The sequence below is a fragment of the Bos grunniens genome, chromosome 24 (genome assembly GCF_055505025.1).
Source record: "Bos grunniens cultivar Pamir isolate PY7600 chromosome 24, Bosgru_T2T1.0, whole genome shotgun sequence".
NCBI lineage: Eukaryota > Metazoa > Chordata > Mammalia > Artiodactyla > Bovidae > Bos > Bos grunniens.
Genome location: NC_141188.1, coordinates 42,367,313 through 42,393,677, shown reverse-complemented (window position 1 = coordinate 42,393,677; position 26,365 = coordinate 42,367,313). Strand labels below are relative to the sequence as shown.

The 26,365-nt window shown below is 43.3% G+C and overlaps 1 protein-coding gene across 5 annotated transcripts in view; it reads right to left on the bottom strand.

Annotated features, from left to right (window-relative positions):
• Positions 1-26,365, bottom strand: part of PTPRM (protein tyrosine phosphatase receptor type M) — a 665,820-nt gene that overhangs the window by 208,882 nt on the left and 430,573 nt on the right. For all 5 annotated transcript variants that reach the window (XM_086373135.1, XM_086373137.1, XM_086373136.1 and 2 more), the window contains one exon: positions 11,141-11,273. In XM_086373135.1, coding sequence (XP_086229261.1) covers positions 11,141-11,273 — 133 coding nt within the window. The remainder of the gene's footprint in view (positions 1-11,140; positions 11,274-26,365) is intronic.

Below are 26,365 nucleotides of genomic sequence, written 5' to 3'. Positions count from 1 at the left end.
GTTTAGGGAAGTTTTCAACTATTATCTCCTCAAGTATTTTCTCATGGTCTTTCTTTTTGTCTTCTTCTTCTGGAACCCCTATTATTCGAATGTTGTAGCGTTTAATATTGTCCTGGAGGTCTCTGAGATTGTCCTCATTTCTTTTAATTCGTTTTTCTTTTATTCTCTCTGATTCATTTATTTCTACCATTCTATCTTCTAATTCACTAATCCTATCTTTTGCCTCTGTTATTCTACTATTTGTTGCCTCCAGAGTGTTTTTAATTTCATTTATTGCATTATTCATTATATATTGACTCTTTTTTATTTCTTCTAGGTCCTTGTTAAACCTTTCTTGCATCTTCTCAATCCTTGTCTCCAAGCTATTTATCTGTGATTCCATTTTAATTTCAAGATTTTGGATCAATTTCACTATCATTATTCGGAATTCTTTATCAGGTAGATTCCCTATTTCTTCCTCTTTTGTTTGGTTTGGTGGGCATTTATCCTGTTCCTTTATCTGCTGGCTATTCCTCTGTCTCTTCATCTTGTTTAAATTGCTGAGTTTGGGGTGTCCTTTCTGTATTCTGGCAGTTTGTGGAGTTCTCTTTATTGTGGCTTTTCCTCGCTGTGTGTGGGTTTGTACAGGTGGCTTGTCAAGGTTTCCTGGTTAGGGAAGCTTGTGTCGGTGTTCTGATGGGTGGAGCTGTATTTCTTCTCTTTGTTCAGTCGCACTGTGGGAAGGGAGGGAGGGATGCTGCAAACAAATAACACTGGCGTGTGCTCGCAGTGCCTCAGCCACACTGGGTCTGCCCCCGCTCACGGCGCGTGTAGCCTCCCTGCCCACACTGCTCGGGCTCTAGGTTGTTCCGCTGGGAACAATCCGAGGCTGGCCCTGGGTTGCATGTACCTCCCAGGTCCAAGCCGCTCGGTTCAGGCACTCGGGTAGTCCTCAGAGGCGCAGACTCAGTTGGGCCTGAGTTTTGTGCTCTTCCCAGGTCCGAGCAGCTCAAGTGATGAGGTGTTTGGCGAGCGCCAATGCTGCGACTTATCGCCTTCCTGCAACTCGGTTATCTGGGTGTAAAACCAGTGCACCTTCTCAGGCAGATGTTAACCGTCCAGACCCCCAAGAAGTTTTAGTTAGCAAAGAAGCCTGCTTACAGTTTTATAGATAATGTCTCTCTGGGGCTGCGATTGCCCCCTTCCGGCTCTGGCTGCCTGTCACCGGAGGGGGAAGGTCTGTAGCCGGCTATCTCTGTTCAATTCTTTGTTCCGTGCGTGGGCCTGGCGGTCTTAGGTTAGGGCTGGCTTTTCGCGTGGTAGATATCCCACAGTCTGGTTTGCTAGCCCAAATTATTTCGCTCAGATAGTGCTCAGGGTATTCAGGCCAGATTCTTACTCTAAGCGATGCAGCCCGCGCTGCGCCTCCCTGCCCAGCCCCCGCTTGCTAATGGCGCGTGCAGGCGTCTGCGCTGCTTGTCTGCTGGGGGAGTTACCGTAGGACTCGCAATCTTCGAGTTTTAATTGTGTATTTATTTTTTTTTCCTGTTATGTTGCCCTCTGTGCTTCCAAAGCTCGGCACAGATTCGGCAGTGAGAAGGTTTCCTGGTGTTTGGAAACTTCTCTCTTTTTAAGACTCCCTTCCCGGGACGGAACTCCGTCCCTCCCTCTTTTGTCTCTTTTTTTGTCTTTTATATTTTTTCCTACCTCCTTTCGAAGAGTTGGATTGCTTTTCTGGGTGCCTGATGTCCTCTGTCGGCATTCAGAAGTTGTTTTGTGGAATTTACTCGACGTTTAAATGCTCTTTTGATGAATTTGTGGGGGAGAAAGTGTTCTCCCCGTCCTACTCCTCCGCCATCTTGGCTCCTCCCCCATCTGGCCAAGTTTTGGTTTTGTGTTGTTCTTACAAACAAATAGAAGGAGGTTGGACTTAATAAGTGAGTCAGTTTTTACTTATTGCAGTAAAACCCATAAACATAGTTTTACTTTAGTTGCACCACATCAGTGCCAAGAGGGGAGCTATATATGAAAATAACCCAAACTCCTTCCAATGGACCTAATGAAGCATGATGCACCTTGAAGGGCACAGTCTGTGAGGACGCTGGGCAACAACATGCCTTTCCTATTTGTCAATACGTTATTTACTGCAGCACCTTGTAAAGCTGAGACATGCAAAAAAAAAAAAAGAAAAGAAATAACATCCTCTACTAATTAACACGATAGCTCCTCTTTATCTTCTTCATAAATGATTAAAGAAGATTAAAGATTTCAGCTATAATTTCTTTCCTTCTTGAAATTCAGATTTATGTTAGAGAGATCATGAATTTTGCCTAAATAAGTCAGGTTAGACACTAGTTTGCTCTTAACCTATATATATTTCCTATAGTGAAAGTATTTTTCATTACTGTTTTAGTCATTAATACAAAATTAGAAAGAATTGAAGAAGTGATAATATTAAGTTTGAATCCACAGATTCACTGACCAAGAAGACAGGTTTAGTGATGTTTGTCTTAGGATGATGGTTGTCATCCTATCATCCTAAATGAAGCATCCTCAGCTTTCATGTCCTGGGTGTTTCCTACTCTACAAACTAGAATGCAAGGTCGTGTCAACATGAATGAGATGGTCGCCCTCTACAGAGCACAAAGAGCCTGGGGGCACAGAGCTGGGAGCATCAACACAGGCTTGGGGGCCAGCCACCTCAGAGAATGAACCATCAATTTCAGTGGTAAACATGAAACCCCCTTATAGGTTCTGTTAGACTTGAACCTCAAGGCTAAGATATAGAGAAAGAACATGTTTTAATAAGTTGTGCTAATGGATACAAGATACAAAGGAGCTGTGGTGGAAAGTTCCAGGGCACTCAGGTAGGCATCAGTAGGATGGCCGTGCCCTGAGGTGGCAGAGAGAGCCCAGCTCAGGGCCAGTCTCATGACCAGAGGGTCCACCCTCAGATGCTCCTGTGAGAGCTGAGAGGCCTGGGCTGTGAAGAGGGCTTGGGATCCCTACAGATGCAGGGTGCTACTCCAGATACAGGAGAGAGAGAACCCCGTCCTCTGTCCTGATGACCGGCCCTGGACCGGGTCCGGGTCTGACAGGTTCAGATACCCATAGAATCTGTGCTCAGTGCCCAGGCCACGCCCACTCACATGACCTTGGGGCTTAGCAGGAAACCCCCAAGGGAGGTGCTGTCGGGGCCCCAGCACCCGGCTTCCTTCTCTGTAGGGAGTAAAACCCTGGATGGAGCAGGGGCCTCTGCACGAGGAAGACCGTTGGGCCAGTTTGGTCGGGAGCAGTTTCCTCTGTGCTCTCGGCTCCACAGTCTCCGCTCAGACCTGGCCCTGCTGTGGGGACCGTAAGCTGTGCCCCTGGTGGCCTTCCTCCCAGTAACCTTCTCAACAGAGACCCATGTTCTCCAAGTGGACGCCACACTTCCTCCAGCTCCTGGTCCTGCTGGCCTCTGGGGGCAGAAACTAAGACTTTAAGTTTGTGATGAGACACACAGCTCCAGCTCAATGGTGCAGCAGCACGGTGTGTGCACTGACCACATAGTTAGTACTGGGGTCAGCACCACAATGCCAATGACACATCGTCTTCTCCGAACACTCTAGGAAAGGTCTGTTATGACTTCCGGACACTGTGCATGCAGGCATGCTAAGTTGCTTTAGTCATGTCCAACTCTTGTGACCTCCTGGACTGTAGCCTGCCAGACTCCTCTGTCCATAGGATTCTCCAGGCAAGAATACCGGAATGGGTTGCCATGCCCTCCTCCAGGGGATCTTCCTAACCCACGGATCGAACCCCCATCTCTTATATCTCCTGCATTGGCAGGCGGGTTCTTTACCACTAGCACCAGCTGGAACCCGCTGGGGGCATTACACTGAGGAAACTGGGGTCACAAAGCCAGCAGCTTGCGGGCCACATAGCTCGCAGGGGCCCATGTCAGCCTCTCATCTCCAGGGCCCTGCAGATCCTCCACAGCCCCCAGACCCTAGAGTTTGTGTCTGAGAAGGAGGGAGTGAAGCTCAATTGCTGAAGGCTTACTATAAAACTCAACAAAGCTCTCTCACTCACTAATCAGACGAGGACACAGCATCTTCTCTGCTGTGAGTTCTTAGGAGAAAACCGATGGCTCCAAGAATGCCATGAACACACACATTCGAAAGGATTAAGAGGAAAAAGTGATCCTGCAGCTATTCTCCAGTGATAGCTCAGAAAGGAGATTAAAACACGCTGCCAGTTCGAAATACATGTAGATTTCCAGCAAGAGTAAATGGCAATAAGACGATGACTGTTTGGTGTCCCTAACTATTGGTTACAAAGAGCAGCTGAGGTTTACTGAGCGAGAGGCACCTCTGAACTTGACTGCTGCGACCAGGGCAGCAGGTGGGAACAGTAAGACACACCTGGATGTACCCCAGGCTCTCCGAGTACCACCCATGTGATCTTGAACAGCTTCCTGAACTTCTGGGCTACTATTTATCAAGCACCAACTATATGCCTGAGTCCTCTCACTTAATTTTCCTACCCCACCTCCCCACCCCCAGCCCTGTGAAGTACAAGTCATCATCATCACATTTCACATCTGCAAAGTGAGTTCAGAGAGGTTACGTGACGCCCTGAATTTACGCCAACACGGGATTATGCGACACCCTTGAATTTACGCCACTATGAGGTTACATGACACCCCTGAATTTACGCCAGCACCAAGTGGAGCTGTGAACCCAGGTTGTGCGATTCTAAAGTCCAGTGACTGCCTCTTATCATTCTGACACTTTCTTCCTGTTAAATTTAAAAAAAAAAAAAAAACTGGTACCTGTATTCCCTACTTTCCTTTTTAAAAGAAAATATTTATAAGGAGCCCCCAGTAGAACATAGTCAAATAAACCAATAGGTCAAATCCAGAAACAGTGCGACTATGGGAGCTATTAGAGTTACCACATAAAGTCCTGGTTAGAAAAGAACTGACAAAGGTCAACTTATGGACTTCCCAGGCGGTCTAGTGGTTAAGACTTTGCCTTCCAATGCAGGGGGTGAGGGCTCCATCACTGGTCAGGGAGTTAAGATTCCACATGTTGTGCAGCCAGAAAGCCAGAACTTAAAATAGAAGCAGTATTGTAACAGATTCAATAAAGACTTTAAAAATATTCCACATCAAAAACAAATCTTAAAAATAAGATAAATTTATATTTTACCACTGAACAAGGAGCTCATTCAGTTACCATTAGAAAACTAAAGTACACTAGCTAATTAATTAGGAGGGCATTTCCAGACCAGTTGGTTACATGTGTGTCCTGTTTCACGTGTGCTGAAGCATGTGCTACCGCAGAAGAGTCTCAGCACCTGATTATTATCTAAACGACTACATGTCAAGTACACGTAGTCTAAACAGTCACAAAGACATGGCTACACAGGACTGTCTCAGTACGGTTTCAGAAAATGTGATTTTGAAACAGGACTTTGAGTAAAGCATTCAGACTTGAGACATTTTTTACATGCAACTGACCCTTAAATATAGTGGAAAAAATTCTATCTCAAGTGTAAACAGGTTTAGTAAGGGAATTACAGTTAATGTCAACTTACCTCCACTCATACACTGCAGACATCTCTTTAGAAAGTGGACTTTCATCACATTTTTCTCTCTTATCTTTTTGGTTTCCTGTTTTTGGATACTCTTCCTACAGTATTGAATTTTTTTTTCTTGGTAGTTACACTGTTTTTTAAATACAATAGAAAGGTGCTAAATATTTAATGACATAAGCTGCATTTGCAAAATGTTGTCTAGCCGCTAAGTCATGTCTGACAAAAGATTGCGATCCCCTGGACTGTACCCTTCTAGGCTCTTCTGTCTGTGGGATTTCCCAGGCAAGAATACTAGAGTGGGATGTCATTTCCTTCTCCAGGGGATCTTTCTGACACGGAGATCAGGCCCACGTCTCCTGAATTGGCAGGTAGGTACTTTACCACTGCGCCACCTGAGAAGCCCACATTTGCAAAACGCACATCTGTTAAAATGCTTTATGGAAAGGAGAGTGAGGTATTGTGCTACAGAATGGCAACAGTCATATTTACCTATAACAGGTGTGCATGCAGTGGGAGAGCTAACATTTGCTATTTTGACCAAGACTGTGTATCTCTTTAATGATTTCCATTTTGTCAAAACTTCTGTAATTTCTATTTACCACAATGACTGAGACAGAAATATTACTGTAATTGATATAAATGTTCTCAAATTTCTAAAAGATCTATAGCAATTTTAGAAACAATAGTAAATATAATTAATCAGGATAAAAATCGACAGTGTTTATATACTAAATTCTGTCAAACATGTTATTGAGATAAATTATTCCTTATGAAAAAATGTTGAACATGCAGGCATTTTCATTTATACAAATATATTTAATTATACAGGGATGAAAATGAGAAAAACTAAGTATCTTCAACTCAACTTACATTAATTTTGAGTGTGTTGTCATGTGACTCTGCAAGAGATCTTTTAATTTCATAGATATTCATCTTAACACCCCTTCTTAACATTTGCTTCATCAAAATACTGCACCCTCAAAAGAACTGGGAATGGGAAAATACCAAGAAATTGTTTTGCCTAAAGAATAAAATAAATAAAAATACATGTAAAGGTTTTGTAAAGGGCATTAAGGAAAGTAGGTTTGTTTTCTAGGCCAGGCTCCAGTATATAAATATTCACAAACAGGTAACAACTAATTTGTGATAGGTTATAAAACATTATAGCTAAATAAAACTGAAGGTCATCTCAGTTTTCTGTCGTTATGACTTGGGTGTGAAAGGATTCCATGAGCTAGTATGAGTTGAGCAGATTTTGGGCTTCCCTGGTAACTTAGCTGGTAAAGAATCTGCCTGCAATGCGGGTGACCTGAATTCGATCCTTGGTTGGGAATATCCCCTGGAGAAGGGAACGGTTACCCATTCCAGTATTCTGGCCTGGAGAATTCCATGGACTGTAGAGTGCATAGGGTTGCAAAGAGAACAGATTTTACAGGTTCTGTTCCAGGCCTACCTTCAGTAACTAATTTTTAGAGATGGCTGGCCTTTCAGAAGCCCACAGGATCTTAGTTAAGACAATAATTGGCAACATCTTCAAGGGAAATTTGCTGTTTCCCCCTCCCAAGAGCTCAGGCCCACGTGGCCCAGAACACTGACCCATCCAGATGGTCAATTCTCACTCTTCCCTGGCAGCACAGACTTCCGCCTATATTACCAGAAGTACTGATGCATTTGCTTCACCCACATTTTTTCTTTGGCTCAGGCTGCCTTTATGACCAATGACACAAGCTCATGTTGGTGACTGAGTCTAGCCTGGGCAGGAGTGGGTCTCCCAGTTTGATGAGCACAGGCTTGTACCAGCAAACATGACCAACACTACAATGAAAGCTGGCTCTTTATTGCTCATTCTCTCTCATTTCATCTTTCTGCTGCTCCCCTTTATCTGAGTACCTACTGTATGACAACAGGAAGCATGTGGCTGAAAGATGAACTTTCACCAGCCAACACTCCATGGAGACTTGAATCCACTGCACAAAGTGAGCTTTGGAGGAGTGGCCGGGTATGTTTATAGCATGAGATACATAAGGAGTCCTCACTGCCCTTGTAGGACGCCAGCATCAGCTGCCACGTAATAGAAAGCCTGAGAGTTTGGGCCTGGGTGGGACTTCAGATGTGGTTGAGTGCAGTTTGCTCAACTTACAGATGAATAAACTAAGGGGCAAAGAAGTTCAGAATCACAGAGTTGGTTAAAATACAGATCCAGGAATTCCAAATCTAAACTCTCTGTCTGCTAACCAAATTCTGTAGCTTGTTTATCAGTAACTCTCCAGCCACTTACCTGTGATTACTATCATGTTTTCCCTGGTCTGTTAAAAACACATTTAAAATTCTAGGCTTCAATTTGGAGGGAAAACCCTGAACAATCAGAAGTTTTCGGAATTTCTATTAACTAGGATAGTCTGAACCACATGATTGTTCAGGTCAAAATCTTACAAGTTTCTGACAAATTTGCCTTACAAGGCAGCATATTCTATATTTCAGAAAGAGCAAATACCAAAGTGGCACATGCTGTGAAAATAACCCTTTTAAGGCTATCATCTAGTAAATAATCATACAAATTTGATATGAGTTATTGGAATTTAGTCTAAAGTTGTATCAAGGCCGTATGTTACCATCGGCAATTTCTTCAAATGCATAATTTATAACATAACCTCCATGTCTGCCTGAGAGTCCAAAGTAGAATAATAAATTAATCCAGCAGAATCAGACCCTTGGAGGATGAATTAACATTTAGCTAAGGTCGTGAGGGCAACTGGATTGGTGGTTTCAGGCAATTCCTCATGGAGGACTTGCCAGATGACATGAAAATCCAACACGTTCCCATGACTAAAAATCAACTCTCCAAAATGCTTAGTTTGAATATCTAGGCATGCAAGGGCCTAGGGCTGCTTAGAATTCATACTGGATCATATTTTAAAAAAATAGTACAAACTACCCGTACCAAAGATAAGCTTTCTATATAAACATCGAGGTGGGAGAGAAAAAGAGCATCCATGAGAAAGTGGATGAAGGGTGATGAACAAGTAAGAGAGGAAGAAAAAGACAGAGATGTAAGGGAGAAAGAAATAGAGACTGACAGCTAGAGATGCAGAGAAGATAAAGAAAAGGAAGCTAGGGATAAGCGAAGTGAAGAGGGAGGAGGAGGCTCCCAGCTACAAGGTTAAGAAGTTCTGGGGATGGGATGACTACAGCAAGTGACTGTAGTTAATATCACTATACTGCTGCTGCTGCTGCGTCACTTCAGTCGTGTCCGACACTGTGCGACCCTATAGACGGCAGCCCACCAGGCTTCCCCATCCCTGGGATTCTCCAGGCAAGAACACTGGAGTGGGTTGCCATTTCCTTCTCCACTGCATGAAGGTGAAAAGTGAAAGTGAAGTCGCTCAGTTGTGTCTGACTGGGATTTTCTAGGCAAAATTACTGGAGTGGGGTGCCATTGCCGTAAGTAAGTAATTAAGAAAGTGTTAATCGCTCTGTTGGGTCTGACTCTTTGCAGCACCATGGATTGTAGCCCACCAGTATCCTTTGTCCATAGGATTTCCCAGGCAAGAATACTGGTCTGGGTTGCAGTTCCCTTCTCCAGGGGAATCTTTCCTGAACCAACAATCAAACCTGGGTTTCCAGCATTGCAGGCAGATTCTTTACCATCTGAGCCTCTATGTATATACAACACTATAGTGCTATATATTTAAAAGCTGCTAAGAGAGCAGATCACCAAAGTTCTCAACACAAGAAAGAATATTTTAAAAATGGAGTGAAATTAAATGATGTGTGACCAACAAGAAAGGAAGAAAAGGTGGATGACAAGAGGGAGGAGGAGCTGAAATGATGGGGACCAGCCAGGCCTGTATGAGCCAGGACAAGGCCTCGTCCTGAGGCCTCACCGGACCAGTAAACAAAATACAAAAGAAGAAGCAAGGAAAGCTGTATATGTATGCCTATACATTCAGATATTAGCTCATCCCTTAAATATCCCTGTGACCCAAGGTTTGACCTTTACCCTCGACCTCCTTCTGACAGTCGCGCTGAGCGCCCACGTTCGAGCCCCAGCTTCAGCTGGGCACACGTGGATGGATGACTCTGATTGTGGATAGCACTGCATGCCAGCACACCCCCCCCTGCCCAGGGGACGTGTCCACTCCATGGCACAGGAAGACTAGACATAGAAGTGCAGAGCTGAGCTCCCCTCTTCGTGCCCCACACAGCCTAGCTCATACGCACCCCATGACTGGGGAGCGGGGACACCCCCACCAACGGCCTCGCCAACAACAGGTTCTTTCTGTGTTACTTCAGCTCCCCGGATCGGCCTACAAGCGGCTGCAACCTCCTGATGTTTCTAAAGTTGCTGGTCTTCCTGCCTCGAGCCCTTTTCTCTCCTTGCTGGGTTCAACCTTAACACTGAGTGATCCTTCTAATAGAAAAAGCACATCCCATTACTACCTGCTTAAAGGCCACCAGTGGACTTAACAACCAGGTCTAGCTCCTTAGGTGACCAGACAAGACCTCCCTGACTTGGCTTTGTCAACCTCTCGATCTGCACTTCTTGTCATCTGTAACTTTGCTCACACTCTATCATTGTTTTAAATTTTTCTTTAAATTGAAGTTGGTTGATTTACAATATTGTATTAATGTCTGCTGTATAGAAATGTGATGGTTCTTTACATGTGTATATATATATATATATGTATGTATATATTCAATATATTGTTTTTCATGTTCTTTTCCATTATGGTTTATCACAGAATATTGAATATAGTTTCCTGTGCTATACAGTAGGATATAATTGTTTATAACTAATTTTAAACTACATAAAAAACGGATAATTTATCTTACTGCTTTTTGCCATCTATCTTTTATGTTGATCATTTTTATATAAACTGAACACTGTATTATTAAGCAAGTTCTCATTTCCACAAGACAAAAGAGACTGTGTATTTTTCATGTATTGGAGGTGACGATTGCTTTCTGCGGCCATATGTGTTTTTCTCCTGCCTTGACCACCCCTGGCTAGAAAGGGCAACCTTACTACACCCAACATGTTACCATCCTTGTCCTTATGTGTCCACGCCCTGAGTTGCTGTCTGTCTGATCCTGAGAGTCCCTCTCTCGTGGGATATTGTGCTGTTTAATCTCCTGACATGGTGCCTGCACATAACGCAGGGCCAAGAAACTCTGTCATTGTCATTATCTTCCTTATCATGAGAAGGAGAAGTCTCTTTTCTTGTATTCCTCAAGATCTATTGTTAGTAATAAGTATTAATACTGAACATTTCCTGGTGAACAAGTGATTTTACTGATTCTGCTGAGCTTTAAGTAAGTACCAACTGGTGGGAAGACACCTGATCCTTAACGCTGACCTGGCATAAGAAGCTCTTCACAGTCACACAAAATCCAGCTGCGGACTCCAAATGTTTTCCCATAACCTTGACTGCTACATGATGCAAAATACGAACCACCAGAGCCACAGGTGCGGCTCGGTCATCCAAGACAACGGACTAACAGAACGCTTTCACGCACGAGAAGCCTCTTGGCCAACAGTGGGCCAGCAGCACCTGCATGGCAACAGCCAGGGGCTCACCTTTTCTTCATCACCAGCACGACCCCGAGAAATATGATCACGAACAGCAGGATGCCGGCGATGACCCCCGCGATCTTGACCGTGTGGTCTGTTTGCTTCTCGGGTTCTGGGACTGGTTTTGGAGTGGCGGCTCCTGCAGGAGGCGGGGAGACAAGAAAAGAGACACGGTGGGTAAGGGAGAATAGAAACGTTAGCTTTTTACATTTTCGCCACCTTTAACAGAGTCGTAAGACTTATCGGAGCCAGCAGACAGACGGGCTTTGATTTTTTTCAGCAGCTTTCACAGGCGCTGAAAGGGGTGTAATTGTTCTCATTGTTCTTCCATATTTCACTAAACCCCAACACAAGTTGGAAAGTACACCCACGCCTGACCCTTTTATGAGAGACTCTTCTCAAACACAGTTTTTAAAATATTTTTATTATCTCTATGGGCTCCCTGATCTTTCTGCCTTTTTAAAAACTTGCTAACAACACAATAGACATCCTCAGCCTTTATCCAAATTTGATTTGCTGGAACATTTCCCCCAATTATTTTTCATAAATGAAGCAGTAATTCCATAACATATTAGCCCAAACACCTGGAGAGGGGAGATAAGCTCACTTACTGTGCATTTTACCAGCAATTGTTTTTTTAACACAATAGAGATACTCCCACCCCCCAACCCCCCGCCTTTGAAAAGCTAAATCTAGGTCACATCTGGTAGGCAAAGACTCCTTCTAAGCAATTTATTCACAAAGTGGGAAGCAACCGACGATCACACTACTGTTGCCCACATTTGGTATCTGTTTAAATGAGATAACCAGGGCCTGCCAGTGGCTACTGTCTTAGCTCTCCCATTTCCCAAACACTGTCCGTCCTGTTTACAGTGTAATGCAATGGAATGGCATATCTGTGTCTGATGAAATATCCATTACCTCTGCTAAATGAGCTCGGGATGAAAAATATTAGGATTCTATCGTTCTATTCTCTAAACAGAATCCATTTTCTAAGGGCTGCTCCCTTTTTCGTCAGAACACGACCGCCCTCGGCATCTGAGCCATCACGTCCCTCTCCCTACTGATATAGCTCATTGGGAAAGTGGAGATTTTATGTCCAAATCTCCCACGTTAGAATTTTCTTCTTGTTGGTAAAAATGAAATTAACACTGACTCTTGGTACCAGCCCTTTCTACCCTTCCACTGGGTTTTGCATTTATGGGTCATCTGATTCTTGAAAAACTTAACCATCATTGTGTCCTACGCGCTCCACATGGGGCTTGGTCTGAGTCACAGCAGGGAACAGGGGTCAGACTATAAACTTGCCATCTGTTTCCATTGGGAACGTACTAACGCTTCTTTAAAAAGTTATTCATATTAAGATTTTATATGAGACTCTGGACTCTGAACATGGCTGTGGCCATCAGATAGACGGAACTGGTCAAGATCAGAGAAACACAAGGCAGGAAACACCATAGCCTGAGGTTCCATGCACGTGTTCTTTCCAATACAATCGACGATAGCAAGGAGAGTAGTTATGATGCAAAAATCACACCTTATTAATACAAGCTCTTCTGGATAGAATGACTCTTTACAGGACATTTTTATTTCTGACTACTTCAGGGAGATGTCCTGCTATTCTGTTTGAAAGAATGTCCCTCGAACAGGTGTCAGATGAACCTTGAAGATATCACTGTTACCATTTTTTATTGTAATAACATCTGAAGTATATACCCCAATACTGGAACACATAGCCAAGTGGTATATTTGGAGGATAGTACTTCTTTAACTAAACTGCTAAGAAAAAAATTTAAGTTAAAATGTGTATGTTTTAAAAAATGAATAATAGGTGAAAACAGCCATCCATGTAAAAATAACATAGCTCAAATTCACGAAACTTGACAAAAAGCCTAATGGCTTTCAATTTTGATTTTTTAAATATAATTTGGAAACTTAAAAAGAAAGCTATTTGGTTTTATTCTTCCAAATGCTGGCACACTGGGAGCCACTCCATTTATCTCACTAGAGATAGATTACAAGTTATCCAGGTATACTTTCTCCCATTCAAGTACTAACCAGGCCAGACCCTGCTTTGCTTCTGAGATCAGACGAGATAGGGTATGTTCAGGGTGGTATGGTGGTAGACGACTTTCTAAACAAATGATTCTCTAAGTTTTTTGTACCTAAATTATGCCAATAAATACTCAGGGAATAAATTATTTAGAAAAACTGGATATGGCTTAAAAATTTAAATATAAGCAATTACAAGGATTGTAAACACTCCATGAGAAGAGTTGGTCGTATTAATGGTCTCATGTCTGCTTCTGTTAACTAAACAACTAGTCTTGTTGTACTTTAGCCTCTTCTCTAAGCTTTGTGAGAACCAGGGTGTGACTCTGCCCATCCTCGGGTCAGGGAGAGACATCAGCCCAGCGATGCCTCATTTCCTGTCGCAAACAGGCCAGTGCACTTGCCGCGCAGCCGGCAAAGCTCAGCATCATCGTTCCTTAGCACTTACTCAACTTGTTTCATGTTGAAGGCCAAGAAGATGCAACGTTCAGCCTCCACAGGACACAGGGGCAAGGTGATCATGGCAGAAATCGTGCAAAATGGGGGAGCAACTCAAAAAGGGCGAGGAGGGCTGCCCTGCAGGTTTCCCCACACGGTCACTGGCTTACTACCTGGGTGAAGGGGCTGAGTGAGGAGTCTGGGTTTACAACTACTCTGGAGAAGCACCAACATAAACACAAACTGGGCTGAAATAAATCACAACCCCAGGACAATCTCACGGAAGTGTGTCACTTACTGCAGGTGCCCTCGGGGACACACCACCCCTGCCTTCTGCGTGCTCTGCCCTCCATCCTGCCTGAGGTGGACCTCCTTCTGTCCCTCTCCCTCCGGACGCGCTTCTCTCCCCTTTGTCCCTTTGGAAACCTGGGGCTGTGACCTGTCAGTCAGCCACAGACAGGATAATCTGTGACAGAATGTGGCTGCAGTTGGTAGCTTGTTTCTTTCCCCCGGGGGCTTCCCTGGTAGCTCAGTTGGTAAAGAATCCACCTGCAATGCAGGAGACCCCGGTTCGATTCCTGGGTCAAGAAGATCTGCTGGAGAAGGGATAGGCTACCCACTCCAGTATTCTTGGGCTTCCCTTGTGGCTCAGCTGGTAAAGAATCTGCCTACAATGTGGGAGACCTGGCTTCAGTCCCTCGGTAGGGAAGATCCTCTGAAGAACGGTAAAGGCTACCCACTCCAATATTCTGGCCTGGAGAATTCAATGGACTAAATAGTCCATTGGGGTCACAAAGAGTCAGACGGGGCTGAGCTACTTCACTCACTTCTTTCTCCCTCACCCAAATCTACGAATGTAACAGTGTAACTTAACAAACTGCTTGGCAAGAGGTTTTTTTTTTAACAATATTTTCCCCTTGTCTTGTTATTTTCGTGCCAGGTTTCTAATGTTACAACCTTTTATTCCTTTTTTTTTTCTTGGTATAAATTCAAATTCTTCATGGAAAGGCATTTTTTTTTTCTCTTCTACTGTGCATTCCGCTTAGAGGTTACTGCACATGTCCACACGTGTAGCTCCTTTTGAAGAGAATAAATTCAAATGCATCTAAAAGTGTGTATTATGTGGGCTTGGACAGTCACTAGAATGATAAATATGCTAAATATTTCAGGGGGAAGGAGGGTGAATATCACCTCCACGGATGTGCAGGCTGCTGACTCCTCGTGACAGCGCCAAGTGGACTGTTCTAATGACCAAGAAGAGCATTTCCAAGAAAAAAAAAAAGGATGGTGTTCCAGGTTTCAGATATAACATCCAACGTGAAAAAAATCTCTAAAGAAAAGGAGTGATTATCCATGGCAGTGGTTGGTTGATTTTCAACTTGGCAGAATCCAGTCTGTCTTGGCCCAGTGTTGGATGCTAAATTCAGTAACAGAAGCTCGCCAGGTTGAGAACTCGATGTACTCAGCCATTGGCTCTAGGGTCTGGGCCCAGTTCTGACCACTACACAGACCATACAAACTTCCCCTGGAGGCCCACGATGCCAGCCCAGCAGGATATGAAGTAGGTGTTGGGCATAAAGTGGAGAAATCTAGACTCGGGGCAAACATTTGGGGGTTGCCAGGCGATATTTAAAGCCATGAGACTACAGGAGAGTGCTTGGGAGGTGAACTGAGAGGGTGGGTCATAAGAAGGGCCAGTAATGGGGACAAAAAGGAGCTGCTGATCTAGGGAGGAGGGAGGGGGAGGAGGAAGTCAGTGTGATACGGAGCCAGAGAGGAGTGTGGGGATCCAGGGAAACTGCTCTTTTTTAAGATGGGAGAAATGAGGGCATTTTGAATGATGATGCTTCTGGACCCCTGGAGGGGAAAAAGTTGATGATGCAGGAGGGAAAGGAGATGCCTGTTGGAGTAACGACCTTGATGGGACAGGAAGGGATGGGCCTGGAGAGGGTCGTACAGAGAGGTAAGGGGATGAGGGCCTAGGGAACACGGGGGAGCTGGACGCCAGGGCTTTATGAGAAAAAGGGCCTCGTGAGATGAATCCTGGTGATCTCAAAGCAGGTGGCAACGGAGATGTGAGGGTTGCGGTGGGGCTGGGAGTTTATCAAGGAGCACAGAGCTGGCCCCCTCCTCCCTCCTTATAACAAGAAGGAGGAGGAGAAAGGAAGAGGAGGAGAAAAGGCAGAGGGTGACACGGCTCCGAGTTCCACCCTAAGTGATCCGTGAGCCATCAGAGGCGGGAGCGTCCCTGGGACGGACACGAAACGGATGCTTGCTTGACCCATCCCTGGGACGCAGTCAAGCCTGGTTTTCGGTCTCAGATAAACAGCTCCTCCTGTGCTTCAGGACCCATAATGAGGCCCTGCAGGACACTCAAGATGAGTAAGACGAGTGAGAGTTCACCTTTCTCTGCCAGACACAAGAGGCTGAGAGAGGGACCATGTCTGACTATGTCTTCAAAACCCAACTGGAGGAGAGAAGGACAGTCCATGTGGAGAGCAGTGAAGGCTACTGCCCCCTGGGCTAGGGGCCTCCAGTGTCTGGCCCCAGGGAGTGACTGGAACTACAAAGAGGAGGGGCTCACAAAAGGCGCCCACTGGCCACACACAGGCCCTCTGGCCTTAGAGCCGGGCACTGGACACCGGCACTGCTCAGGGAAGAACCTGGCCTGCTTCCTGGTGACAGAACTGGTGTTTGGGTAAAATGCCTGCACTGAATTCAAACAACAAAATACTCCATTCTCACAACATGCAAGACCAAATACCAAAATTCCACTCTGGTATTTGTGGTTGGGGGAGAGAAAAAAGGGTCAGGAACAGCCATCCTGGGAAGGTGCTGAAAAGAGAAACAGGAGGTTGAGAAACCTTATGAGAAAAAATGAAATGGAAACATGAGGATATTGTTTCTCAGAGTGTGTTTCAAAGAGCACTGGTCCTCAAAGATGTTCTAAAACGTCCTTCGAGGAAGCCTCAGCCACTCTGGACTAGCATTTTATGACTTTATGGAATAGAGAATCTATTTCAATTAATTATCATAGTTTTTTTTTTTCACCTTTTGCAGACATCTTTTCTTTTTCTTAAAAATAGCAACACCCAGTTTTAAAGATTATTGTAGTTCACTCAAGTCTTATTGCTCAGAAAATTAGAATTCCTTGTCATCTGTGTTTGGTTTTTCCGGCTGTACCTTGATATTATTATATATAATCACGAAATATCTCCAAGATTTTTCATTTAAATTACACATCACTGTTTCTCTTTCTGGGAATGCAAAGTCAATCAGCACCCCTGGAATAATCTCTGTTCACATTTTATGTATTGTTTGTAACCTGATTATGCTTTTGAATTTATAACTCTTCCCTTGTACCTAATTTCCACTGCAGGGCGCACAGAGCATGTACGGCGTACAAGTAATAATCAGAAACATAATTTTTCATATAAAACTGAGACGCTGGATTGTTTGATATATACCGTCTCTAAAAAATTAATCTACTTTTTTATTTTTGTTCTAATTTCATGACAGTTACTGCTCTCATTGATTGATGGGTCTACATCCTGTGGGTAAGATGATCTATCAAATCCTGATCACTTATTCTCTGGGCACTAGAAGTTTGCAGAGAATTATGAGTGCCATTACTGGTCTGATGAAATGGCTTTATTTCTTCCATTTGTATTTCTCAAATCATGGTCAAGTAATAAAATGAGTGAACTGCTTGTCAATAAGATGGCATCAGCTGTGTTCACCTTTCATACAAACTGAATAATCAATAAAGGGAATGTGAATGGGTGATTTTGAAGATATTATCAGTTCAGAGTGTATATTTCCAACAGTTTGTTTGAAACTAAACTTTGAAGGCATTAAAACAAAACTCTATCTTGGGTTGAAGGATAGTCACCTAACACCAGGTCAGTTTACCTCCCTACCCAATCTCTAAAAATTAAAAACACACTGTATTTTCTTCATCTCTCTTCCCACTGCCACAGACCTGGTTTATTTCTTTTCTGTATTTTGTACTTGTCTCCTAGGGAGACATCCCATCTAGCCTCTTGCACAGTGATTTTCCTAAAGAACAGGCCTAATCAGCTCACTCTTTCATTTAAAAAACAAAATAAAAACCCCCAAGCCTCCAAATGCTTATTTCAAAAGGCAGCTGGGCCTCCCATTAGCTGCCTCCCAACTCTTTTCCAAACTTCATGCTTCTTCTCTTTTGACTTTCCTACATCCACCTGTGCTCCAACCAAAGGGAGATGACCAGTCCTCTCCTCCCCCTCTAGCTCCACAGCCAGCATCTCCCTTCTCAGGACCTTTGCTGCTGCTCTGTGGACCCATCCCCTCTCATACATCATAGAGGCCTACTTGTCTTTCAAAGGCCAGTGAGCCCAGCACTGTCCCTGTGGCTTTGCAGGAAGTATTCTCTCTCCTGCTGAACTGATGGAGCCTCTCCTTGTCACCCCTGTTGACTATTTCAACTGCAAGTTCCATTATTTTGGTAAGTCCTTTATATTACATCTTAACATAAGTTCCTTGGGACAAAGCTGGTTTTAGTTTTTAGTCTTCACATGACCAAGCCCAGCATCTTATTATGTGTCTGAAGTTCATGCTGAATCAAAGCTCTCTCACAATAAATCTCACTTTAATTTTTCTGTCTTTCTCATTTGCGCTCTTTTCATAGCCAGCCTATTCTTTCTCCATGTGCACTAGAGTTCCCATACATAGGGTGATGGGTATAAAAGGAAAGAAAACAGGAAAAACTAGAAGTGTAAAGACAAGTCCTGTTTTGTGGTCTTTCCTCTGCCTCTTCCCAGCATTTATCGAGGGCTTACTAAGACAAATGGGGTCTGTGGTTGCCTTTAGATGACCTTCTGTGGCCATTAAGACAATACCCCGAGAAAGACAGACCATCTGGGCCTGGGCTCCAGGGACTGTGAGCCAGCCAGGCACAGGAGGTGTTCCTCAGGAGGTTGATGACAGATAAAAGTCTTTGCCAGTAAATTTACTGACCAAACTTTCATCAATGATAAAATGAGATTACTAGAAAGAAAGAGCATGAAAATAAATACTAGTGGCAAAATGTTATATTTCCAGCACCAAAGCAGTGAAATATATATCCATCAATGACGAGAAAGTTAACTGGGTACATATCAGGGAGACAGGAAATGAGTATCTGTCAACAATAAAGTGTTATGAGCTCAATATTTGTAATGATTAAGTAGCTGTAGACCATTTTTCATGATCATATGTCGAATTTGTTTTAGAAGTCTTTAAAGGAGCCAAAATTTATGCTGGAGAGTAATTAAAATGGTCTGGGACTTTTAAGAAAGCGAAAAAGGAGAAATTTCTAAGATAATGCTATTATGATTAAAGTTATTGTAAGTTTATTTAATAAAATGTTTATATCATTCCTATGACCTTACTTTAGAAGCATTTTCTAACTTCTTTGTTACTCAGAGAAGAAATAAGGTAGAAATCTGAAAATTCCCTTTTTTTTAAGCCTTTAAACTGGCCAAAAAACACACATAACTCGCTCTGATGTAGTGTGTGCATGCGCATATTTGTATGTAAATATACTCCAATATCTAAAGAAATTATTCAAAGACATATAAGAAGTACCCACCAAAGTGACAATATCACACACTTTTTATCATGTTTCCTATGAAGTTAGACACAATCTTGAGTAAAAAACAACAAAAACCACCACAAGGACAGCACATATGCAAAAATTCCAGACAAAAATTGGTATGCTAATATGTGTTTTGACCAAGAACTCTAACTTGAGTAAACTGTTATAATTAATAATAGGCCACAATTAATAACTGCATCATTAGCAATACCAATAATACATTATACAGATTAAACTGAACATCAATTACAGTGCTAGGGTGATGTATGGCTTGGATGTTTACTGGAGGAAATGGGAAAACTCATCAGAGATCCTGACAGATGTGTTGAACACATGTCATTTATTAACTCCCAGGCAGGTGCCAGGCTGATTTTCAAAGATGTTTCTCAGAGATAGTCGCTCACTCTTCAAAATGAAAACAACATGTGGAAGAAAACTTATGTGGCTTCACCTTCCCTTGCCAACTGCTCCATATTTTTCCAACTTCATAGCAAGTGTCTGAAAAAAGGTACTCAATGAGATCATCTATCATCCCTCTAGATAGAGTTCTGCTAAAGTGCGTCATCTTGGGCTCCCTTGAGAACCGGCGTAACTGAAGGACGAGCACAGAGAGGTGCTCACATCAACACCAAGGACAGTGAGGAGGGGCGATGGAGCCCCAGTGGCCAGGACAACAAAGGGGAGCCTGGCGCTTTATTCCGTGCTCTGGGCCACAGGGAGGTGCAGAATAGGTTAGACACTGCTCTGGGCTATTACAGCTTCAAATAAAGCAGCTGTCTTTGAAAATGTGGTGATTTTTTTTTTTTTTTTTCATCACTAGCATCATCACCATGGTCACCACTAGCAAGAGAATATAGCTTATATTCTGATGCACCTATATCTCAAAGGCAGGCAAGTGGGAAATACCACCCGTGGGGGAACTCATCACAGGTCTCGACATATAAGAAAATAATCAGATTCCTCCCACACTCTGGGGCTCTTGGAGACCCCAGCAGCCACATGGTATTCATGTAAATAATACCCTACCTAGCATCAAGAAAGCCATTCATTTTCTGGGAAGTTCAATTTTGCATTCAAGCTTGGGAAGAGCAGTGGCCTGGATTAATTACCATGGGCTTCTGAAAGTCCTAGGAGGCATAAACAATCCTTTATCAGGACAACAGTGAGTAACAAAGTCATGACAGAAAGTTACGAGCAACTGCCAACTCCTCTGCCTTGGCCCTGACTCAGCTGGTGAAAGGCCCTTTATATATGTCATTGGGGTAATTCTCCCACTGCCCCCACTGGGGTTAAGAAGCAGTATTCTCCATGTTTTATAGACATGGAAGCTGAGACTTGGAATTTAAGAGATTTGCCCAAGAAGTCTGAACTCATGACCTTGTATCTCAAGCAGATACTTTCTGAATTAGGTGTGTGGGATCCATACTTTACCTGAGAACTGCCCTATTGAATCCAGGACAGAGACTCTGAGGCCCAGATTCCTGTCTGACATGTTTGAAAACGGCCCTAGGAAGAGTGCCAGGTGGTTCAGAAGATGAAGTTCAGAAGTATAGAAGATGACCTGGAGTCTAAACTCTAGGGCTTTCCCTGCTCCCTCCAAGCTGGTCAAAGGGAAGCCCTGACTCTTACAATGATCCACCATTTGTCCCCAAGAGTCACGCAGGCAAGGACAAGCAGGAGCCTTATCCTAAGTGGTCGATCATTGGCTTTAAATTTCTTTGAAGTCTGTTGCTTGATTTTTTTGAATATAGCATGTAAACGTTGCCTGTTCCTCCATGATATACTGATGTTTAATACAAACAATGTTTGAAATGGTTTACTATCAAGGAAAGTGGTACCTTCCTCCCGAACCCGGTACCGCCCCCTTCTAGGGGCTTCTCCAGTAGCTCAGCAGTAAAGAATCTTCCTGCCAATGCAGGAGATGTAAGTTCAATCCCTGGGTTGGGAAGATCCCCTGCAGAAGGAAATAGCATACCATTTCAATATTCTTGCCTGGGAAATCCCATGGACAGAGGAGCCTGGCGGGTTATAGTTCACGGGGTTGCAAAGATTCAGACACAACCGAAGCAACTTAGCATGCATGCATACATGTGGTTCCTAAGCTAGAAAAGCCATGGCTTGAGAAGGAATCAGACATTCAAAGCCAAACCCAAGATTCTCTTACATGAAAATAATGACAATTCTAAAAGCAGTGCATGAGTGTGCCTGTCTGTTGCAGAGGTGGTGGTTAACAGGCTGGAACTTTAGGAGTCAGTCTTTTCATAGGCTCCAGGTGTCCCTGTCAGCCCTCTGGAGACACTGATATTGAACAAGTTTTGATACTGATATCAACAAAAGGGTAAACAAGATGAGGCACTTGGATCGAAAGGACTGAGCTTTTTCAATTTTCTGGACTTTCCCTTGATTATCAATACAAGGTCAGCAGAGTATTTAAAACAATAATTCTCTCTCCAGAAAAGAGTTCTGTTTCTCTGAGCTCTACCCTTTAAGCTTTCTGGATTTGCTGCCTCAACATCTGGCTCTGTTAAGACATTGGGGGAAACTCTGACTTCTTTTCCATTCTGACTCAATATATTGGATCACACCCATAAATACTTTAAAAAACCTCTCACAAATACTAAGCATTTTACAGTATTCTAAAAAAGCTTATTTGTAAGAGAGACTAGTCCAAAGTCAACCAAAAAGCACAGCAGTAAGACATGGCCCTTTGCCTACAAATTCTCAATGGAATTCACTGGTTTCTTAGACATGAAGCTGTTGGAGTTCATCTTGATGCCTTCTGTTCTAAATTATGGTCGTGTTTTTCTAAGGCAAGTGAAGGGCTAAAAATGAAAGTAGCACAATTGGTATCTATCAACAAGAGTCGATGAACGATTATGATGTTGCCTAGTTCCATGCTAGCCATTGGGGTAAAAGCAAAGACCTGGTAAAACAGCTATTGTCCTTCAGCCTTAATAAATATTTTTAAAATATCCAAAGGGAAACTGGGTGTGGGGTATATAGGAACTTTTTATTATCTTTGCAATAATCCTGTAGACCTAAAACTGTTCTTAAAAAAAAAGTTTATTTAAAAAATAAATTAAAATATCCAGGCCTTTTCCATGTTTACTAACATCAAATATGAACCAACATAATTTTACTATAAAATTGATATTATATATTCCTTACAGGAAAGGCAAGAATAATTTAACTCATTAGCATAAAATCTTTCATGCAAAATCTCTATTTTTTAAAACTACAAGCATTGTTTTCTCCCTAGTATTTCGCATCTTTTGCCAACATTTTCGTTTAAGCTCAAACCTTTACCTTCAGCTTTCATTTTGGATATGCATAATGCATGAGATTAATAACAAAATTAAAAGGTAGATTTCCTAAAATATAAATTCCAATTTATGCTTTTCAAGCCAGGAAGCTCTGTGCCTTAAGCAAATAAAAGGCACTTAAATGCATTGCTTTGGTTTCCTTTATCACACTGCTGATGGAAAGAGAAAACACAAAAGGATACTGAAAAATTAAATTGCTCTCTTGCTTTGAAAATCTTTTACATAGAAATTCCAAAGTTTATGTAGTAAAAATGGAAAAAGCAACACTATTTTAGTGCAATATATATCCTTTAAATTATATTATGTTTGAAACCAAATGCTTGACATTTGACTCAGTATTTGCTTACAAAAATGACAAGGAAGAAGGAACAGAATCTCCCATGGCAGTGCTGTATCCTCTCACCATTTTCTTGTAACTATACCATTTTATAGATGAAACTGCCACAGCGAAATGACAAATATAACACATAAAAGAACAAAAAAGGGCAATAAATCACCAGTGACACTACAGCCTATTAAAATGCATTCAGCTGGTGTTGCAGGAAGAATAAAAATCTCCATTCACTTTACATTCTTCTACCTGAAAAGGAAAGTTTAGAATTCTCAAGCCACACTTCTAAGAGATGCTGAAATTCTAACCAAATTTCTCACGTTAACTGTTCACATTGGCCTCCAAAACATACAGCACTGATACCCCTGGTCACTGTTTACTATGAAATGCCCAAGACGGGGCATGTGAATTGCTAATCCCCCATACTGAAATGATACAGAATTGAATAAAGCCAGGACACCTCACTAGCTGGAAAACGGTAGGTCTTATTCAGCCACTATTTCCAATTATCAGCTTAATGAAGAGTTTGGCATTTTAATTCATAAGGAAGTCTAACGGAGGCATTTTCTTTGCTTAATTTTCTCCCAAAATTCCCTCGAAAGGTCAAGTCGAAGCTCCTGAGACTGAAAATGTCTCTGGAATCATATGATACTACATTTTAGAGCACAACTGAGTATATGTTAACTTAGTTCATGATGCACTTATTGTACTACAAAGAGCCCAAGATACTGGTGCATTCATTGAAGTGGGATAATTACTGGACGGCTTATGTCAGTCCTAACAATGATGGTAAATATAAGTAAAGAGTTCACGTTACACTTCCTTGAATTCCCATCTCTTAACACAGAGCTGGTTATACATCAAGCTTTCCAAGGAGGTGAGAGGCTCTTCAATGTGATGGATGAATGAGAGGACCTCCTCTCCTAAAGCATTGACGGTAGATGCTCAGCCCTGCAGCCAAGGGCTTCAGAGACTGAAACACTGTGACTTACCTCTATCAGAATTAAATAAAAGTGCTGGATGGGAGTCTGGGCATTGGAGGCCCATGGGACACTCTGTACCTCCCTGGTCCTAGACCTGACAGCAGGGACAGGAGATCCTTTGTGGGGGATGTTATTTTTTAAAAAGTGGTGTGGAAATTAGCTCATACCTGTAAGGCAATTACATCTTTTCCAAGTGAATTCATTCTATCAAAAAATGAGAGCTGGTCTCTGAGTGCCCTTCAAGCGCCCAGCTCTGAGTGGCAGGTTGTGGAAAGTATAAAGAGATATAAAATACAGCCCTTGGAGTAGTAGATACAAATATTTCCACACCTATTTCATAGTAGACACAGGTAACTATCTCCAGTACAACACGTTGTAAGTCTAATGACTGAACTCTTGAAAGGGCCAGGTACAACTGTCTGCAGCTGAAGATAGTGAGATTTTATCTCAGGGCCTGAATATTGCTGAGCTTTATTATCCTTTTTGTTCTTGGCCAGTTTTGATTCATACAAAGACCCCAGTAAATAGCGCTCAAAACACATGGAGACCTGGGGCCAGACGCTGAAGGAAACCACCCCATCTTAAAGGTCCACAAAGTGCCTCCATGATCTATGTGAGCCTGTGCCTGAAGTTTCTATCACGTCTGCTTTCACGCTGATGATAGATGATCAATAACCCAGGGCAGGAACTCAGACTGAATCGGCTTCCTGGCATTTAGCTCTTCTAGTCACATCGGCTCAGTCTGCTCTCTTCCTCCACTCCTGCTCACGAAGGGCACCAAGGACCCACTGGCTGGGGCTGAGGCAGAGAAGTGGACAGACGCAGCCTGAGACTGGGAACAAGACAGATAACGCCGGTGTGAGTGGGTCGGCCTCTCTCCAATAGTGACATGAAAGTGAAACCTTTCTATGACTCACGCCAAAAGAAATGGCTGATTAAAACTGTGCTTTTGTAAACTGGCTGAAAACCCATGAGTCTATTTTATTTGCAATGGAAAGGGCGACTAAATTAGAAATTTATACTACAGGTGAGAACTGAATATATGACAGTATGGCCTTTCTGTGAGAAAGTAATTGCTTATCTAATGATGAAAGCAGCCTAACTGCTTGTTTCTCTGAAAAAAAGCTGGACCTCCATCCTGAACACACTTCAGGCCAACTCTGGAGTAATTTCTAGGTGGATTCAAGAGCCAAGCAGAGAAAATACCAAAAATTCAGGGTCCCGGCTGGCTGACCTAAAGGATGAGAAGACTTCTCAGGCAGAACAAGCTCTGGAGGGGCCGGCGGGATCGGTGGGCTGGTGCAGTGGGGGAGCCGGCTATGTTGGGGGGCGGGGAGCTTCTGCCACCGCTTAGGCAGGGGGCGGTCACTGAGGGCCAGGTCATGGTACAGAGTCTAGAATGAGTCAGCTTGTTCCTGCTGTTTCTCCAGCAACACTTGGAAGGACAAGTAGCCAAGAAGGCAGGCTGTGGGGTTACCTTGGGAGTCAGTGAACAGGTGGAGTCGGACCTCTGCCCAGGATCTAGAACAGAAGGTCCTCCATAAACAAACACTGCAGCCTCTTCATTCCTCAGTGGGGACCTGCTTCACTAGCTTCCATGTGTTATGTGTTGTTCAGCTGCTCAGTCGTGTCTGACTCTGCGACCCCATGGACTGCAGCATACCAGGCTTCCAGGTCCTTCACCATCTCCCTGAGTTAGCTCAAACTCATATCCATTGAGTCAGCTATCTCTCTGTCTCATGTCCATTGAGTCAGCTATCTCTCTGAGTTTGCTCAAACTCATGTCCATTGAGTCGGTGATGCCATCCAACCATCTCATCCTCTGTCGCCCCCTTCTCCTTCTGCCCTCAGTCTTTCCCAGCATTATGGTCTTTTCCAGTGAGTCAGCTCTTTGCATCAGGTGGCCAAAGTATTGAACCTTTAGCTTCAGCATCAGTCTTTTCAATGAGTATTCAGGGTTGATTTCCTTTAGGATTGACTGATTCAATCTCCTTGCTGTCCAAGGGACTCTGAAGTCTTCTCCAGCACCACAGTTGAAAAGCATCCATGTGGTATATGTGACATTAAAAAAAGATCTCTGTCTGCTTTAAGTGTCACATGAAGGAGAAAGAGAAATTCCTTGGGGCTTATTTCATGAGAGCTTTGCTGATATACTGACAAAGATTCTCTCCATGGCCAAAGCCTAGCCAGACTCTTCTGAGTCCCTCTGACACAAGGAATATGTGTGTCCTGAGGATGATGTCCAGAAGGGGCTGGTCACACACTCTCATGGCTTTTTCCACGTGTCGCCCGTCCAGTGAGTCACCGCTGGTCCCTTGGGAAGGAGGGGGAGTAACAAGGATGCTGGTCTGGGACGAGACCCCAGGAGGCTCCTCTGAGTCTCTTCCCACCAGGACCCCACCTGGGCCCACAGAGACGTGAACAAAGGCGAACATAATTTCTAACAGCTCAAGGCTGCATCCCTTGGGAACTCTAGGCCCCTCAAAG